The following is an 18,427-nucleotide window of genomic DNA, read 5'->3' as shown; positions in this document are numbered from 1 at the left end:
TTTAAACTCGATTTTCTAAAAATCGAGTTTCAATGAAAAACTCGATTTTTAGAAAATCAAGTTATAGGCAAAAAACTTTTAAAAAAAAAAAATTATATGGAACTCGAGTTCCATGTAACATTTTGCAAGTAAACTCAATTTTCATTAAATCGAGTTTTTCATTAAAACTTGATTTTTAAAAAAAATTGAATTTCAAAACAGGAGTATTTTGCTAGATAATTTCAGAACAAGGGCATTTTGCTACTTGTTTTGGGCGAAATAGGCAAATGCTCATTTTAGCCAATTGGGATGAGAAGCACTCTTGGGTCACTGTGTATTCCATATGGATTCACGTTATTGAATCAATTTTGGGCCTTTTTGCTACATATGCATTCAGTTTCAAAAGTGATTTACTTATTTCAGTAATTGATTTTGCAGGTTTGTTTATCTTAATTTTTAAAATTTGATTTTGAGTAAATATCACCTTGTGTGCTCAAGAACTGCCTTTTTAAATTGTTTGAAAGAACTAGGGGTGTCAATTCAGGTTAACGTGTCGGGTTCGTGTCGTGTCGAGGTAGGGGTATTCGATTAAATGGCTCAACCCTAACCCGACCCATTTAATAATCGTGTCATGATCCTTCAACCCTAACCCGACCTGTTAATAAAGCAGGTTGACCTAACCCAACCCATTTGACACGCTTAATAAACGAGTCGTGTTGGGTTGACACGAATGTAACACAACCCATTTTAACCTGCATAATATTAAATATAACATCCATCTAGAAATAATTTTTTTTACATCCCAAAAAGCAGTGCATACACTTTAAGTTTTCAACCCATATTAAAAATAATATAATTCAACAAAAATATAACATTCATCTAGAAATAAGTTCTTTACACTCCAAAAGAACCCGACCTGTTAATAAAGCAGGTTGACCTAACCCAACCCATTTGACACGCTTAATAAACGAGTCGTGTTGGGTTGACACGAATGTAACATAACCCATTTTAACCTGCATAATATTAAATATAACATCCATCTAGAAATAATTTTTTTTACATCCCAAAAAGCAGTGCATACACTTTAAGTTTTCAACCCATATTAAAAATAATATAATTCAACAAAAATATAACATTCATCTAGAAATAAGTTCTTTACACTCCAAAAGAAGTGCATACACTTCAACCCAAAATCAAAATAACAAAAATAAAATAACATAGTTCAACAAAAATATAATATCTTTGGAACTCGCCAAATGCTAAGTATCAATATTGAAAGAATTTGAGCAAACAGTAGACTAATCCTAACTATGACCACGATTATCATCCATAGATTCTTTGCTGATGTTCAAATTCAAAACATCTTCCACAAGCTCATCCAATTTCATTTGTGCAAGTTCTATGCCCCCCCCAAAAAAAAAGTATTAATAGTTTTAGAGTTTGTAATTACTCACTTTTCTTTTTAAATTTAAAATATATGTTGGATATAAAAAGTATTTGACAAATCTAAAATAAAATAAATATTTATTTGTTATACGAGTTAAACGAGTTGTGTTAAGTGGGTCATTTCAGGTTGACACAAATAAATTGGCGTGTCAAACGTGTCTATTGCGGGTTATGCAGGTTGACCCGCTTATGACACGTTTCTTATCGTGTCGCTTTCGGGTCGACCCGTTTATGACCCAAACTCATTAAGGCCTAACCCTAACCCGAAAAAACACGTGTCGGGTTCGTGTCGTGTTCGCGGGTTGGGTTGAACATTGACACCCCTAGAAAGAACTCTTCTTTAATTTTCTTCATAATTGTTATGGCAGGAAGTTCTCTTAGAGTAGAACTTGCCATTGAAGTCTCTAGGTCTAAGGTAAGGACACGTGTGCAAAGATGGCTAAACAAAATAAAATCACATAAAATGGAGTCTCTTTAATTAACTAGCTTTGCAGAATGACAACTGGGACATTCACAAAGAACTCAACAAAATTCTAACAAAATTTTGCTAGAAAATTATAAACTACTCTTTTTTTTTTTCTTTTTCTTTTTTTCTTTTTTGGTTATATTTATTATTATTATTTCATTTAAATCTTCTTCGCTTTTATTCTTTTTTGTACTATAGAAAGAGTGAGCTGTTTGGTGAAGGAAATAACAAATCGAAGAGAACTTATTTAGCAAAGCCGGAGTATTCCAATAAATGGAAAAAAAGAAATTTTGGAAGACTATCACATCTTTAGGGACCAGTATTTGAGACAAAAAGGGGCAACCAAATTTTGGAAATTGCAAATGCTCTTAGTTCCACACTTCGATCTACTTCAACATTGTTAAACTACCACATTTTCATCAACCTTTTACGGCATCAAAAAACGCATGTTGTCGACTGTAAAGAGTCTTTTTAATAATTTAGAGACGAAAATAGGGCTTAAAAAAAAGAACTTTTTTTTAACAGTTTAGACACGAAAAACATGACCAACCTAATATAAAAGTGCTACAGTCTTTAATGAGGTTTTTTAGCCCATTTTTAATCCTGTGCGTAGATTAGAAAAAACTATTTTTTGGAGATTAGGGTTTTGATGTGTTGTTTTTTGAGTTAGAGAAAAATTATATTGCCGCATCTTATATTGTATGATTAAAAAAATCAAGAAAAAATTATATTTTAATGAAACACGTAACAAACTTTTGTGATTGTAATCAAGAAAAACACGTAAATATTGTCTTGTGTGATTGTTTTCTTTTGGTGCATATTTTCTCTCTATTTTACATCTCACAGATTTGAGAATTTCATGAAGGAAAAAAAAAATTAACTTTTCAATAGTTCAAGGATGAAAAAAAAAACATTTTAAATTTTAGGAATGAAAACAAACTTTTGTCAAAATTTAGAGACCAAAATAGTATTTTATCATTTATTTAATTATTACTACTTACAAAATGAGTCAGAAGGATCATATTGGTACACATGCCATCCTAAAAGGTTATTACGAGGGGTACATATGTGTGTCAAAGTACAATAAAATGTGGTTTACCAATTCTAATGTATGCTTAAATATTTTAAAATATATATATCCTAAATAGTTGTTTGGTGACCAATATTGTTTCTTTTTGTTTTTCTATCTTTTTAATTCAGAAATTAATTTTTTTTCGTTTTTGATTTTTTTTTTCAATTTAATTGCTTACATGTCATTTTTTAATAATATTTTATAAGCCACGTAGGCATGAAGTGTGCCAACTATATATGTAAACCGTTAGCCACGTAAGCATTTTCTGTTAATGAGTTGACGGTAGGGACCAAGTTAACTATAAATTGAAGATAAAATGGATCAAATTGACTATAAATTGAAAATAACATGGACCAAATTGATTGCTACTAAAATGAAAGGACTAAATTGACAATGACTCCAAAATGTAAGAATTAAAATGGTGTTTTTTCCTTTAAAAAATATATATCCTCAATAGTTGTTTGGTCACCAATTCATCAAATTGCGCCGTACACATTCAATTGCAAACCATGTTTTTTAACTACTCAAATGGCCTTGTTATACTAACCTTTCATAATGGTCACAAAGGATGGAAAAAAATTCCCAGCCCTTGACCCTCCCTAAACCTCTCTACACCGTCCTACCTCCGATTTACCCCACTCCCTACCATGCACAAATTTTCCTAGCTCCAAAGAAGGGGCGTTGGGACGACAAGGCACTCCCAAGTCCTAACTCAACCCTGTCCTGCCCAATTACCATCTCTTGTTGCTACAACATTTTGTCTTTCACTATACTGTAAAATATCAACATTGAGGGGTAACTATTTGAGGACATGGAACTTAAATTAAATATTCAATATTGTTTTCCCTCCCTCAGCCCCTTTATTTAAGTTCTCACAAGTTAGCTTCTCTTCAAATGGCTCTTTAAGTGGCATTCAACTTACTCACAAGGAAGAAAAATGGTGCAAATCTAGCATCCCTCTGCTTATCAAAAATGTCGTAATAGGGATTTTAAAATTAAGAAATTTCATATCTTCATGAATCATGTCAATAGCTGCCTTGCCATTTAGCTTCGTGGTTTTTTTTTATTTTCATATTAATAATTGTACCATGTAGACATTTTTCTATCTGATTCAACTACAAATATATCTTTTTATTAGAGACTACAAGACTTTCCAGCTTACATAGCTACACTTTTTTTATTGTTTTTGTAGATCTAACAATCCTTCAATCAGTGAGAGCTATATACAGAAGTTGATTCCAAGTGTCTGGAAGCCCTGCAACACACCAATGAGTGCAATCCATGCCCTTGAATATATTATAAGCGCTAGGATGTGCATCTTTTCTTAGTTGTGAGAGAGTGGTTATGTCAAACAAATGAACAGGTTTCTTAATTGTACTTAAGATATCCTTCACCATATTTGATTCTGGTGGCAAGCCAGTTGGGTAAGTTGACCCGTTTATGGGTGTTGTCTCCTTTCCGCAGTTTTCCACTCCTGGCCTTCCCCAACCAGTGACACTAATATTTACACAAGAAACATACAGTCATCAAAATATGATTTGCTAATGCAATGTCAGTTTTCAAAATTGGATTAATCACTTTTCGTCCTTAAAGTTTGGTGTAGGTCCAATTATGATCCCTCAAATATAAAATATTTTGATTTAGTCCTTAAGATTTTGAAAATAGAATAATTTGGTCACTCTGTTTGTTTTCCTATTTATGTGGTTAACAAGATACTGAAGCAACCCATTTTCGAGGGACCAAATCAAACCAACCAAGGGACCAAAATTGAACTATCAACATATTTCAAGAACCAATATCAAATCAATCCTATAAATAAAAAGATGAAATTGTTCCTGTTTAAAAATTTTAGGAACCAAGTTCAAACTTTCAAATTAAAGAACCAAAATAGAACTTACCCAAACTTTTAGGCCAAATATATATTTTTTTATTGGATGTAAATTTTGAAAAATTTACCATTAGATTATATTTTCATATTATATCCTTTATTTGCAAAATTTCAAGAAAATCAAAGATTAAAAGTTATGTCATCAATCAAATGTTTAAATTTCAAGTTTTTGTAGTCTTAAATATACATAAAAAATAAGTTTATGATTGAACAGCAAATAAACCTTGACTTAAACAAAATTTGACAGGCACGTTAAGAGCATAAGAACATGTAATCAAATAATTATATTTTCAAAATATATAACTATGTTAACATTATAGTAAGAGTTTGTAACAATTGTTTACAAACTAGTTTATAACCAAACTTTGTCTTTTAGAGAAAGGAAAGCAACTTACTCGTAATGGGTGGGAGAAATTCCTCGATAAAGGACTTTAGTTTTTCTTGGATCCACATCTGTATCAACCCACTTGGCCCAAGTTGTCAAACCCTTGCGAAAAGCATCCATACGATCCATGTCCTCGAGAACCTTGCCACCATCTTCAATATAATCCCAACTACAATCAATAATAAGGCAATCACAAGCTTATTTTAAACTCATATTCTGCTTCTTGTTTTTCACATAAAATTGAAACAAAAATGAATGATTTTATAAAACTCATACCGTTTACCAGGTCCAGTACGGTTCCACCAAAGCCCAGTGTTGAAAACCAGAACGTCCATATCTTTCCATATGTTGCCATTTTTCATTGAATCGAGCTTTAACACTAGACCAACTTTTTCTTTTTCGATGTCCACTAAGTAGTTAGATTTAAATCGCAGAATTGAAACTCCATAGTCCTGCACAATTCAGTCCAATTCTTAGGCATTTTATTGCTCAAAATCAATGGAAAGCTTTCAATTTATAATATACAATAAAGCATTCATGTACCTAACTTAAAATTTCTGATCATTTCTTACTTCTTATGGATTGGAAATCAATAATGAGTTTTTGTATATTCTATTGAAACATTACTAGTCAATCTCTTCGAAAAAATGAGGGGTAAAACAACCTACCAGTTATCATACCTCTCACTCTCAGACTTTGAAGAAGTGGGAATTTTATGCATTGAGTACAACCTTCTTATTTAAACATTTTTACCATGCTAGTCTTAACATTCAGCGATACCAACAATCAAATAATATATGAAACCTAATTATTAACTTTATGAGAAAAAGAGAAGACCGTGAAAATTAATTTTTCTAGCTAGTTCATTTACCTCGAAGGTTGTATTAGAATACAAGGGATTTATCCCCTCTATGATTTTGGCATCAGGCACAGCAGCATGAAGCAAACATACTAGTGATTCCCTCTGGTTGAGAGTAGTGGAGTCCCCTATAAACATAATTTTCTTCCCCTTTAATCTCTGTAAGAAATCTTGACCATCAAATCTGCAATGTTTTCCCAATAGGAAACATGGTTCTATTATCAGTAACACTTAACAACAAGCATAACCAACCCCACCCCACACCCCCCCCAAAAAAAAAAAAAAAAACCGAAAAGTAAGAAACTAATTAGACTGTTCTTTTCACAAAGAATTTATGAGACAAACTAAATTATGTGCTTAGGATGTTCGTCTTACAAAGCCTAGGTAAAAACAAAAACAAAAGAACTAGAACAAGAAGAAAAATGATGATGATGTTGTCCTAGGAAAGCTAATTAATTTTTTCTACAAGCACAAATAAATATTTTCAAGGATAATTAGCCATGTGTGTTTCAAGGAAACCTTTTTGAACTAAAGGTAGTAATGTCCTTTCATTGGTTTTTCATATAAAAAAGAAGATTTCCAACGTAATAATGTCTTCATTGTGTAAAAGTTTGTTAAAAATAATTTCATAGATTCAAATCCTATAATATTTTAAGGGCTTTTTATTTTATTTCTTCACTTTAATTTTTTTTTCTTGTCCTTATTAGTGCTCTTTATTTATTTATTTATTAATATTAAGTGCATGTTAGTAGTATTTCAGAGAGTATAGGAAATTAAGTTGATACTAAAAAATCCTATTCCAGTAAAGATGAAGATATATAAAACAAGGAAATAGTCAAAAAGATCTGAAACATTGGATATGTCTTATGCCTGAAGGATCGCATATTCATATCTAAAATGCCTTTCCATGTGTTACAATTCCATCTACTAGAGTTCTTTTCCTGAATATGCTACAACTATGAAAGTGGTGTTAATATTTTCTTATTATGGTTTATTAACAACTGCCCTAAGGACATACGTTAACATAACCCTAATAGTAAAAGCTTTTTCCTTAAAATCCTAAATTCCATTTTCCCATAACCCGTTAAAAACAAAGCTCGGATTTTAACTTATTTTCTCCATAAAAGACATGTTAATAACTTATTTAGCTTAAATTGAAAATTTTTTGCTAAAAGTACTACAAATAAAAATAAAAGTTAGTTGAAATAGTAAAGTGAAAATCATAAATAGTACCAAAAAGTGCAATAAGACTTATAAATAGTAATAAAAATAAGCTGAATATTAGTAAAAATAAACTAAATAGAAAAAAAAAAAAATTTTAAAAAAAGTATTTTTCTGCCAATGCTAGATACAACCGTAATGTCGCTACTCCAATAAGCCATTTACAAATCAGCAGAGAAAATTTAAAGCAAGCTAAATTAGCAGAGAAAATTTAAAGCAAGCTAAAACAAACACTGCACAGAGAGAAACATTGCCTGGGTATGTCACATTCCTTGGGCTGCCATCTATATTTGAGGTAGAGACTATCAGGTCGACCATAATAATTGCAATCAAATTCCTTGCGGATATTGGGGCAGGCTGAAGAGTTATATAGAGGGTATGAATCGTCAAACACCCAAGTCCCTTCATAAACATTACAACTTTTTACTTGTGATTGTTTCCCAAACTTCAAATGGCTGCTATGATATTGTCCAGAGTTTGCTACACAGAGACATGAGAAAAAATTCAGAATGAAGGTCACAAGGATGGAACACGATCTTTGAGTTACAAAAACCATGTTTTGTTTTCGCTGAGGTACAGAATGAAAGACAGAGACAGAGATTAGAATCTATATATGCACACAGAGACAGAGAGAGTCTACCTGGCTGTTTGATTTGATACCATATAAAACTAGACAACCTATTAATAACGTATTTGACAAATCAGCTACTATGTTTGCAATTTAGGACGAAAAAAAATTCCTTTTCGTATATTTACCACATTATGTTTTTGACTCTTGCTATATTTATATCAAATTAAAGCATTGGTCTATATACATGCATAAAGTAAAGGGTAACTGCCAATTAAAAATCAGATGAATGGTTAGCAATAAATATTCCTTTTATTGCTTTGACCATTTTTTTTCTATTTTTGAATCTGCTTTGACCAATCAAATCTATTGTAAGAGTTTGGTATATTATACTAAGTTAAACCTTTGGAAAAACATTTAATAGGGGAAAAGGTTTAATATGAAAAGTAATGTAAATGTTTACTTATTGTAAATTTTATTAAAATAATCCAACAAAAACAATTAAAAATTCAAGAAATTTTGATATTTTAATAAAATATAATGAAAAATAGATAAGTTTTTTTTTTTTTTTTTTATAATTGTAAAATAGATAAGTTGATGTGCAGTATTTTAAAAAGTGAGTATGTAAAATAGAAAAAATAGGTTTTTATGTTAAAATATATATAAATTTTTGCATAAATTGATGCAAATGCTCTTACTCCTCCCTCACATAACAATTGTCGCCCCATCCCATACTACCTATTGCTCTCAATTTAACGTGCTTTTTTATGGTAATGTTTATGTGAAATTTTTCACAACATATATATGAATTACATGTGTAATTATAAAATATTTATGTGAATTTCATCATTGTATATCTGTTGGCACAATTTGTGATATTCAATTGGATGCTTGAGTTGTAGGTTTTTTTTTTTTTTTTTTTTTTTTTAATAGCTTAAGTTGTAGTTAGTACTAGTTAAGATTGCTTTCACTTGGTACAGATTTTTCAGACAATGAGATGATGTGGAAAATTTTGTAATTTTATGTACGAGCCAAAAATAAGAATAAAAAAAAAAAATTCAACTACCACAAAATAATTCTAACCAAGAAACAAAAAAGGCACTTTTCCCAAAAAAAATCTTTTCAACTAAAACTATGGAATCAGTTTAGACAGAAGCAACGCAGTCTAATATAAAGCTCCAATTTGTATGCATATTTATACTTATATTTGAATTTTGTTGCATCAAAATTTAAACTTTTTTTCTTGTTATTGCTGGGTTTGTTGTGGGCATTTGGTTCTAGTGGCAAAGACATTGAATTTATTGATATCGGTATGATTTATAAGTTTTCAACCTATCTGATGAAATGCCATAGTGGGCACCGATTATAGTTTACGTTAATTGAATCAATTTTGGACCTTTTGTTGTGATTGAGAGTAAGTACTGTGTAGTTGGGATGAGAAGCTTTCTTGGGTCACTGTGTATTCCATATGGATTCACGTTATTGAATCAATTTTGAGCCTTTCTGCTACATATGCATTCAGTTTCAAAAGTGATTTACTTATTTCAGTAATTGATTTTGTAGGTTTTTTTAATTTTATTGTTAAAATTTAATTTTGAGTAAATATCACCTTGTGCACTCAAGAACTGCCTTTTTAAATTCTTCGTGTAAGAACTCTTCTTTAATTTTCTTCATAATTGTTATGGCAGGAAGTTCTCTTAGTGTAGAACTTGAAATTGGAGTCTTTAGGTTTAAGGGTTTATGTGTACAAAGATGGCTAGACAAAATAAAATAAGATAAAATGTAGTCTCTTTAACTAGATTTGCAGAATGATAATTGAAACATTCACAAAGAACTCAACAAATTTCTAACAAATCTTTGCTAGAAACTCATAAACTACGCTCTCTTTTTTTCATTTAAATATTCTTCTCCATTTCTTTTTTGTACTATAGAAAGAGTGAGCTGTTGGTGAAGGAAACAACAAATTGAAGAGAACTTATTTAGCATAGCCGTAGACCGTAGTATTCCAATAATTGGGAAAATATAAATTTTGGAAGACTATCACATCTTTAGGGAAAAAGAGATTAGTTGAGCTCATTGCAAATGCTCTTAGTTCTATTATTACATTGTAAAACTACCACATGTTTTAGTGTCTATTGTACCAGGTATAAGGGCATAATAAATCATATTATGATCCCTCTCCATTTCATAAGATTAAGGGAGAAGATCCTATTTCATAAGATTAATGTACGTATGATCAAGATTGAATGATGATTTTTTATTTCATTAAAATAAGATGAGATGTAGTGGATCCGAGGAAGTTTTTTTATGATACATAAATAATTGATTTTTAAAATTAACTATTTTCTTAAATGTAATAAATTACTCTACGAAGTCTTGTATATAAAATTAGGTGTAAACTCAAATGAAGAGTTACAACTTTTAGCCTAAAACATAGTTTTCTTAAGATGTAGGGATAAGGCACTCCAAACTCAACCCTGTCTTGCCCAATTGTCATCCCTTGTTACTACAACATTTTACCTTTCAAGATTTCACTATACTGTAAAATATTAACATTAAGAGGTTACCCTTTAAGGACATGGAACTTAAATTGAATATTCAATAATATTTTCCTCCTCAGTCCCTCTATTTAAGTTCTCAGAAGTTGGTTTCTCTTGAAATGACCTTTCCAGTTATGCTTTTGCTTAGGTAATTGGCATTCAACTTGCTTACAAGGAAGAAAAAATGGTGTAACCATAGCATCCCTGTACTTAACAAAACTATTGCAATAGGTATTTTAAAATTTAGAAATTTCATACATTCATGAATCATGTCAATAACAATAGGTACCTTTTCATTTAGCATTGTTCATAACCACCAAATCAATAAATCAATTACATATGAACTGAATTAATAACTATACCATGTATACATTTTTCATGTAATTCAACTACAAAAACTAAATCTTTTTTATTGGAGACTACTAGACTTTCCAGCTTACATGGCTACACTTTTTCATTGTTTTTTGTAGATCTGACAATCTTTCAATTAGTGAGACCTACATACAGAAGTTGATTCCAAGTGTCTGGAAGCCCAGCAACACACCAATGGGTGCAATCCATGCCCTTGTATGCATTATAAGAGCTAGGATGTGCATCTTTCCTTAGTTGTGAGAGAGTGGTTATGTCAAGCAATTTAACAGGCTTCTTTATTGTACTTAAGACGTCCTTCACTATATATGCTGCTGATGGCAAACCAGCTGAGTAAGTTGACCCGTTTATGGGTGTTGTCTCATTTGCGCAGTTTGTCACTCCGGGCTTATTCCAGTCAGTGCCACTAATTTGACACAAGAAACATAGTCATCAATATAAGATTTGCTAATGCAATGACAGTTTTCAAAATTAGATAAATCGTACTTTTCGTCCTTAAAGTTTGGTATAAGTTCAATTTTGATCCCTCAAATATAAAATATTTGGATTTAGTCCTTGTAAATTTTGAAATTAGAATAATTTGGTTCCTCCATTTATTTTTCTATTTATGTGCCTGACGGGATACTTAAGGCACCCCATTTTTGAGGGACTAAATCAAACCAACCAAGGGACCAAATTTGAATAAATAACATATTCCAAGAACCAAAATCAAACCGATCCCATAAGAAGAGGGATGAAATTGTTCAAGTTTTGAAATTTTAGGAATCAAATTCAAACTTTTTAAATTTAAAGGACCAAAATAGACTTATGCCTAAAATTTCAGGCCTAAAGTATAATTTACTTTTCATAATTGAACTTGGAAAGAGAAAGGGAACAAACTTACTTGTAATGGGAAGGTGAAATTCCTAGATAAAAGACTTTAGTTTTTACTGGATCCACATCTGTATCAACCCACTTGGCCCAGGTTGTCAGAGCCTTGCGAAAAGCAACCATACGATCCATGTCATCGAGAATCACGACACCATTTTGAATATAATCCCATCTGCAATCAATATAATAAGGCAATCACAAGCTTATTTTAAACTCACATTCTGCTTCTTGTTTTTCTCACAAAATTGATACAAAATTGCATGATTTTATAAAGTTCATACGGTTTCTTAGGTCCACTACGGTACCACCAAAGCCAAGAGTAGAAAACCAGAACATCCATATCTTTCCATATTTTGCCATTTTTCAGGGAATCAAGCTTTAACACTGGACCTATAGCTTCTTCTTCAATGTCCACAAGGTAGTGAGATAAAAATAGCAGAATTGAAACTCCATAGTCCTGCAAAATTCAGTCCAATTTTTAGGTATTGTAGCATTGTATTGCTCAGAATCAATGGAAAACTTCGAGTTTATAGTAATAAAGCATTCAAGTACCTAACTTAAAGTTTCTGATCCTTTCTTACTATAAAGGATTTGGACATCAATATTAAGTTTTTGTATATTCCATTGAAACATTACTAGTCAACCTCTTTGAAAAAATTAGGGATAAAACGACCTACCAATCATATATATCCTTCTTAGACTTTGAAAAACTTTGGAGTTTTATCATTTATGTATTAAGTACAACCTTTTTATTGAAACATTATTAGCATGCTAGCAGTAACATTATTACCATGCTAGTCTTAACCTTCAATGATACCAACAATCAAATAATATGTGAAACCTAATTATTAACTTCATGAGAAAAAGAGAAGCTAATGAAAATTTATTGTTCTAGCTAGTTCATTTACCTCGAATGTTGTATTAGTATACAGGTCATTGCCCCCCACTATGATTTTGGAATTAGGTGCAGCAGCATGAAGCAAACATACTAGTGATTCCTTCTGGTTGAGAATAAGGGAGTCCCCTACAAGCATAATGTTCTTCCCCTTAAATCTCCGTAAAAAATCTTGACCATCAAATCTGCAATGTTTTCCCAATAGGAAACATGGTTCTATTATTAGTAACACTTAACATCAAGCACAAACCCAAAAGAAAGAAACTAATTAGAGTACTGTTCGTTTCACAAAAAAAAATTATGAGACAAACTAAATTATGTGCATGCTGAGGATGTTTGTCTTACAAAGCCTAGGTTAAAACAACAAAGAAGAAGAAACTTTTTGAACTAAAGGTAAACTTTTTGAACTTTGAACTAAAGCTAATAATGTCCTTTCATTGGTTTTTCATATTAAAAAAAAAAAGATATCCAAAGTAAAAATGTCTTCATCGTGTAAATTAATGTTCATTCAAACAATTTCATAGATTCAACTCCTAGAGTTCTTATTTAAAAAATAAATAAATGAACTATTTCTCGGAAAAAAAATAAACCAAATATAAAAGAAAATAAAATATTTTGCAAATAGTATTCATAAGGGAAAATTTTCTAGCGTATGAAGTACTTTTTAGTGAGGTTAGATATGCTAATGAACTTGTTCGACTTCCATTTAACAAAGTAATTCACAAAGAAGTTGTACTTGTAAATGCCATTTCCGAATTTTAGAATGTTTAAGACAGTATGGGCACAGCACAAAGCCTCCAAAATGAGAAGTACATGATGTACTGAATTTCCTCCTTTATCTCCATCAACCTTCCCCCTATTTTTGATGGGAGGAACTACTTATCTATTCTTCTTAGTCGTGTTCAATTTCTCTCTCAAAAGTTTGAATAATGTAAGGGATATTACAAATTTTACTATATAGAGTTTACAAATTGATGTATCACCAATCATTAAACACCAATTTAAACATAATGCCATATAACCTACCAATCAAATTTATTACCACGTCAATTTGTAAATTTTATGTAGTAAAATTTATAATACATTTAGAATTTTCGTGAGGATTATATTCTATCTTCGAAAATACACAGGATAGAAGATATGTGTTGGCCATAGATTGCTTTTTTGTTCCTTCTGCACTACTGACATCCTCATGTTGCTTGCCTTGAATGTCAATCTTACCTCAAATGCAAGTGATTATACGTGTGTGTGTGAGAGAGAAGAACGATGAAAGATGCTGACTAAAAATAAAAACATGATCACATATATTCTAAAAAATAAACAGATAGTTACATTGCTAACAAGAGTGTGCTAATATTAAGCACCTCATTTTCAAGGACTTTTATTTTATTTCTTCAGATTAATTAAAAAAATATTGTTGTCCTTATCAGTCCTCTTTTTTATTTATTTATTAATACTTAGTACATGTTAGGAGTATTTCAAAAAGTATAGGAAAGTTGACACTAAAAAATCCTATTCCAGTAAAGATGAAGATATAACCACAAATCAATAAGAATTAAGGGGAAAAATTAATGAAATAGTCAAAAAGATCTGAAACATTAGATATGTATGCTTTTTTTTTTTTTCCTTTTTCTTTTTGTTGAGCAGAAAGACATTGTTGATTATATTAATGAAAACTTGCGATGTCAGCCTGGATTACAAAAAAATAAAACTCATGGTGGAACATCCTTCATTCACACAACAAAATCTAAGATATGTAGAGCAATGTATGCCTTCTTTTGATATATGTACTTGTACATACTGTCATATTTTTTTGGTACATGCATGACTGAAAGATCATACATTCATATATAAATGCCTTTCCATGTGTTACAATTTTATCCTCTGGAGTTCTTTTTCATGAATATACTACAACCATGAAAGGAGGTCAGTTTTCTAGAGGCAGTTGTTTCCGAAAAAAAATATATATCCTCATAAAAAAAAGTGATTCGATTGAATTTTTTTAATTCAGCAAAAAAAAAAATTAAGGTCAACAAAGGTAATGGTACTCTAGGCTGCAAAAACATGGTACACATATGTGCCCAAAAGTCCTCCAGCAAAAGTCATCAAAATTTAGGAGTAATTTTTAGGTATTCTCGAAATATGGAAAATGGTGTTCATTTCTCTCACATTCATAATAGGGTCTACTCATTAAATTTATAACGGAATTTACCATGAATATAAGATGAGGGAGCACCATTTCTCCTTACTCTGGAAGTACCTAAGAATTTTAATTTCCAAAATATAGTGTTGGTTTAGAATAATTTATTTTACTTAAAAAAAATAAATTGAACAAAAATACAGTTATATAATGAAAAAAAAGTATCACAAGAGTTTTTTTTTTTTTTTTTTTTTTTTTTTTTTTGGCTAATCACATCACAAGAGTTATACATAAACCATATTAAGAAAAAAAATAAAAGAATTTTAAAAAAGCAGCCAATTACTAGAAGATTGATAAATACTTGGTATGTGCAATGCAATCACTTGCCTAATAGGGGCACAAAGTAACTTTTTTCCTTAAAATCCTAAATTCCTTTTCCCATAAAACAAAGCCAGGAATTGAACTCATTTTCTCCATGTAAGCCATGCAATGTCACTAGTCCAATAAGTCATTGACAAATCACTAATCAGCAGAGAAAATTTAAAGCAACCTAACATACACACACACACTGCACAGAGAGAAAGAGTACCTGGGTATGTCACATCCCTTGGGCTGCCATCTATATTTGAGGAAGAGAGTATCAGGTCGACCATACTTATGGCAATCAAATTGCTTGCGGATATGAGGGCAAGCTGAAGATTCATATAAAGGGTATGAATTGTCGTACACCCAAGACCCTTCATAAACGTTACAATTTGCTACTTCTTGTTTTCTTAACCTCACATGGTTGCTATGATATTGTTCTGAGTTTGCTTCACAAAGACATGAAAAAATCACAAGGAAAGTCACAAGGATGGAACACAAACTCTGAGTTACAAAACCCATGTTTTGTTTTGTCTGAGGAAATAAGAGTGAAAGAGAATGACAGAGATTAGAATCTATATATATGTACAGAGAGAGAGAGAGAAAGAGAGTCAATCTGTCTGGTTGTGATTTTTTTTTTTTTTTTTTTTTGCTGAATTGTCTGGTTGTGAATTTGATAGCATATAAAACTAGACAACCTATTAATAATGTATTTGAAAAATCAGCTACTATGTTTGCAATTTAGACAGGTGATCTTCACATGCTGTGGCAGAGCTACAGCAAAGCTTGGGTGTCATGACCCCTCCAAAATTTTGAAAATATTTTTTCTTTTTATCTATAATTATTAAAAAAATTATAGATTTAGCTACAAAAATAAGAGTTGATCTCCAAATATTTTAGTTAGTCAATGACGCCCTTTAATAAAAAAAAAAAGAATTTTTAAATTGATCTAGCAGTTATAGAGACAATGTAATTTTTGTTTTCTCAGTTTTGTTCGTTGTACCTATCATATATCAAATATCAAATTAGATAACTTTTATATAGCCATTGGAGTTTGAAAGATGATAAATTCTCCTAAAAAATTATCTCTTAAATATACAAATCAAAGTTGATATTTTTGTATACAATATATTTATAAATTATGACCTACTCTAATATTAAAATATTAATATTTATGCATGTGTGTGATGATTTATCTTGAATTTTGTCTAATATTTGAGTACCACAATTTGGCCCCTAACAAAAAATCCTAGATTTGCCACCTCTGTACATCAACACATGACTAACACCTCATTTAGAAACACAATACAATTTCTTGTTTGTCTCTAAGTGGCTGTTTGAGAATTGCTTATTTAACTGAAATTGGAAACTTTTTGCTAAAAACACTATAGATAAAGCTAAAAGGTAACTGAAATAGTACAGTAAAGCCCATAAATAGTACCAAAAAGTGCAATGGAGCTCATGAATAGTAGCAAAAACAAACTGAATAGTAAAAAAAACTGGCTTTTTAACCCATCCCAAAAAGAGAATGAGATGGTTAGAAAAGAAAGAAAGATGGGAATGTGAAAAGTAAACTGTACCTTCATGGATATAAACAAACAGATTGGACAGATTGGCCGTTAATGATTGAGATGCATGGAAGGTGCAAAATTATTTGGCCATATTCTTCTTGCACAACTTGATATAATATAATCCAAAGTTATTTTTACTTATTATTATTATTATTACTATTATTTTTCTGGGTGAAAGTGCCAGATTAATCGCCTCTTTAATTTTGGCTTTCAATTTTCAAAGAAAACTGCCTCCTTAATTTAATTATGATTACTAAGGTTTTTTTTTTATATTTTTTTGTTATGCTATAAAATATTTTTGAAATTTTCAGACATTAAATTTAGCTTGACTGAAGATGTTGGATGACTAGGAAAAAAAAAATGTACTTAAGAAATCTACTCATCGACTTTCACACACCCTTTCTCCTTCGCTCTAAATTAATGTGTTTTTTTTATATATAAAATTTTTGTGAAATTTTTCATGACATATATATGAATTGCATGTGTAGTTATAAAATATTTATGTGAATTTTATCATTGTATATCTGTTGGCACAATTTGTGATATTCAATTCGGTGCTTAAGTTGTAATTACTTCTGGTTAAGATTGCTTTCACTTAGTAGAGATTTTTCAAACAATGATGATGTAGAAAAAATTTTAAATTTTTGTATGAGCCAAAAATAAGATAAATCTTGATAATTTTCAAGAATACAATCAAATACCACAAAATAATTCTAACCAAAAAGAAAAAGAAAAAGCAAATTTCCTTAAAATCTTTTCAACCAAGGCCACAACTATTTTTTTTTCTTAAACAATTTAGATTGAAGCAATGGAGTCTAATAAAGCCCCAATTTTGACGTGGGTTTAAAACTGAAATTGAACTCAAAAAAAAAAAAAAAAAAAAAAAAAAAAAAAAAAAAAACCAACTCATCCAGGTTGCCAACAAACCAAAAGAAAATAGAAAGTTCCATCAAAAAAGGAAAATAGGAAGTTGGGGAGGGAATACTGTCGTGTCACGTTATAATAGGCATGCAATCATCCCAAGTTTTGTGGCCGGTAAGAACTAAAATAGTGTTCTACCACTGTAGATTTAAGACTCGTGAGTCATGATATATCTATATAGGATTTTTTTTTTTTTTTTTTATAGGAAAATGTTTTATATTGAAATTTTCACGAAACTTTAATTTTTTTTTTTTTTTTTTTTTTGTCCTATAAAATCTTGATTTATACTCTTACTATGATATTCAAATGTTTTTACTTTTACAACAAGATACAAGAACATTGTAGGTTGTAGCTAAATAGAGACTTTTAGGGTTTGTTTGGATTGAGGGAGAGAAAGGGAGAGTAAAGTAGAGTTATCTAAAAATTAGTATCAATCTATGACCAACTCTATTCTACTCTTCATCTCTCCTCTATTCTACTCCTCTCAATGTAATTTTTAACCAACTCTACTCTACTCATCCTCAATCCAAACAAGTCAATAATATTTTCAATGGAAATGCTCATAGTTCAATCATTCTAGTTAATTTATATATATATATATATATATATATATATATTCTCGACCTATATGATGTCTGACATGTGATGTGGTTATAAAGCTTGCATTTTATCAATAAAATAATATAATAAAATTCTTAATGAATAATATAACTTGATTAAATGATATATATAAAATTGCCACATAATAAGTTGAAATAATGTAACTTGTTTAAAGCTAAAAAAAATTTCCATATGTAATAGGAAGCAAGATAGTGCAAGGTTTGATTTTTGTTTAGTGCATTAAAGCAATATACAAAATATAGACACAACACAC

At 30.4% G+C, this 18,427-nt stretch overlaps 2 protein-coding genes across 2 annotated transcripts in view; both read right to left on the bottom strand.

Moving 5' to 3' along the window:
* LOC126723713 (protein trichome birefringence-like 38) overlaps positions 1–7,872 on the bottom strand; it is a 29,519-nt gene extending 21,647 nt beyond the window's left edge. The window contains exon 1 of the mRNA XM_050427492.1: positions 7,571–7,872. Within this exon, the coding sequence (XP_050283449.1) occupies positions 7,571–7,872 (302 nt within the window). The remainder of the gene's footprint in view (positions 1–7,570) is intronic.
* Positions 7,873–10,698: 2,826 nt separating this feature from the next.
* On the bottom strand, positions 10,699–15,590 carry LOC126723714 (protein trichome birefringence-like 38). The gene is made up of 5 exons (XM_050427493.1): positions 15,288–15,590; positions 12,572–12,743; positions 11,945–12,120; positions 11,677–11,835; positions 10,699–11,199 (listed from the first exon to the last, which is right to left on the bottom strand). The coding sequence occupies exons 1-5, from the start codon at positions 15,581–15,583 to the stop codon at positions 10,908–10,910; spliced, it is 1,095 nt and encodes a 364-aa protein (XP_050283450.1). The 5' UTR covers positions 15,584–15,590; the 3' UTR covers positions 10,699–10,907.
* Positions 15,591–18,427: the final 2,837 nt, after the last annotated feature.

This window comes from Quercus robur, chromosome 4 (assembly GCF_932294415.1).
Source record: "Quercus robur chromosome 4, dhQueRobu3.1, whole genome shotgun sequence".
NCBI lineage: Eukaryota > Viridiplantae > Streptophyta > Magnoliopsida > Fagales > Fagaceae > Quercus > Quercus robur.
This window is presented reverse-complemented; position numbering and strand designations above follow the sequence as displayed.

Coding starts and splice junctions, on each gene's coding strand:
- LOC126723714 (XM_050427493.1), bottom strand. CDS start 15,583: ATGGGTTTTGTAACTCAGAGTTTGTGTTCCATCCTTGTGACTTTCCTT. Junction 12,744..15,287: donor AAGGGATGTGACATACCCAG/GTACTCTTTCTC, acceptor AAAACATTGCAG/ATTTGATGGTCAAGATTTTT. Junction 12,121..12,571: donor ATACTAATACAACATTCGAG/GTAAATGAACTA, acceptor TGAATTTTGCAG/GACTATGGAGTTTCAATTCT.